The sequence below is a fragment of the Austrofundulus limnaeus genome, unplaced genomic scaffold (genome assembly GCF_001266775.1).
Source record: "Austrofundulus limnaeus strain Quisiro unplaced genomic scaffold, Austrofundulus_limnaeus-1.0 Scaffold178, whole genome shotgun sequence".
Lineage (NCBI taxonomy): Eukaryota > Metazoa > Chordata > Actinopteri > Cyprinodontiformes > Rivulidae > Austrofundulus > Austrofundulus limnaeus.
The window spans coordinates 1,110,801-1,112,330 of NW_013952580.1; the positions used below are offsets into that span (position 1 = coordinate 1,110,801).

Sequence of the window (1,530 nt, forward strand, 5' to 3'; positions counted from 1 at the left end):
CCTCTTGTATAATGGTAGGGGAAACGCTGGTCTTGAACAACATCTCTTTCAGTATCAACACGTACTATGCCATATTGTATTCCTTCCACAAACTCAACTTTATAGTTTTATTAAATATACACGTTCTGGTAGTTTTAATGAACATATCTGACTGAACTTTTTTCTGGTGTCTTCTCCAACAGGAAGTGATTTCAGAAAATGATTATCTTCAGCGTTGTAAATGATAGGCATCCAGGTTTTACATTTCCAATAAAGATGTGCCTTAAACTTCAAACTAATGGTTTTACTGGTGGTGTTCCTATGTTCCTGCAGGTTCCACACCATCTCTGGCCCAGTCAAGGAAACAGAACCAGACACAAAAGCTCAAATCAAGATATGAAGAGAAAAGAGGAAAATAAGAGATCTTTCACCTGTTCACCTTGGACTGCATGCTTTATTCCCGACCCTCTGTGGTGTTTTACACTCCAATCAATTACTCACTGCCTGCTGTGAAGTAATCATCAGTTCACCTTTACCACTGGTCCCTGAGGCGCCATCCACACAGGGAGCACATTTGATAATAATTGAACCTTTTATTTTTTGTCAGTTTAGCCTTGCATCCATATGGAAACAGTGTTTGGGAGCACCAGAAGAAGAATGGAAAATGTAATGTTGATTCCTTCCTTGTGTTTTTGTGTAGACAGCCATAATCCAACCTTTTGAAAATCATTATGTCAAAGACCCATGAACCCAACTAAAACCCAAACATGTGAGGTGTCAAAAAAAAGACAGATTCTGTTTTTGTGTTCATCCTACAGAACCTGGTTACTAGGATTGCTTCAGTTAGCAGAGAGCACTGATGAACAAAAACAAACACCTCACAAAGGAGAACCAAATGAAGAAAAAGGAAAAACTTTGGGTTTGGCTTTTACATTTGGAACTTAGCATGCAAGCTTTATGCACAGGGTCTTTTCTATTATGTATTTTTTGTGTATTTTTGTAGCAGTGTTACAACGTGACCAATAATGCTTTGAATTGTTTGTAGTTTTCCATGTGAATGAATACATTTTTTAAAGTGTTGCCATGTTTATGAAGGTATTTGTAGAAATTACAGAAAAAAAAATATTTTTTTGAAAAATCAGTTTTCATGTGGACAAGGTCTGAGTCCCCCAGCTTGGTTTTCCCAAGTGTAAAATAAATTCTCATTGTTTAGCACAGTACATTATTCCCTTGGCTGTTAAAAAATTACTACTAACATTTTAATATTATTTAGCACAATGTTGTTACATTTTGTTGTTTTTGTTGTTGTTTTGTTGTTGTTGTTGTTTTTGTCTCTTTTTTGTTTTTGTTGTTAAATGCATTGTAGCATTTGCAGTTGCTATTGTCTCAGGATGATGACACCATAGCCTCTTTTATAAGTCAAATCTGCAAATCGCCCCACAGACTGGCCTGACCAGGTCCCACTCACATGCACGCATTCATAAATGAACCCATTTGCGTGGAACCAAGAGAGGCTTGGAGCAGAACTCAGCTGGGCTGAAGTGGACTGCC

At 37.4% G+C, this 1,530-nt stretch overlaps 1 protein-coding gene across 2 annotated transcripts in view; it reads left to right on the forward strand.

Moving 5' to 3' along the window:
* Positions 1-1,305, forward strand: part of opn5 (opsin 5) — a 105,892-nt gene extending 104,587 nt beyond the window's left edge. For both annotated transcript variants that reach the window (XM_014017899.1, XM_014017898.1), the window contains one exon: positions 313-1,305. In XM_014017899.1, coding sequence (XP_013873353.1) covers positions 313-379 — 67 coding nt within the window. In that variant the 3' untranslated portion in view covers positions 380-1,305. The remainder of the gene's footprint in view (positions 1-312) is intronic.
* Positions 1,306-1,530: the final 225 nt, after the last annotated feature.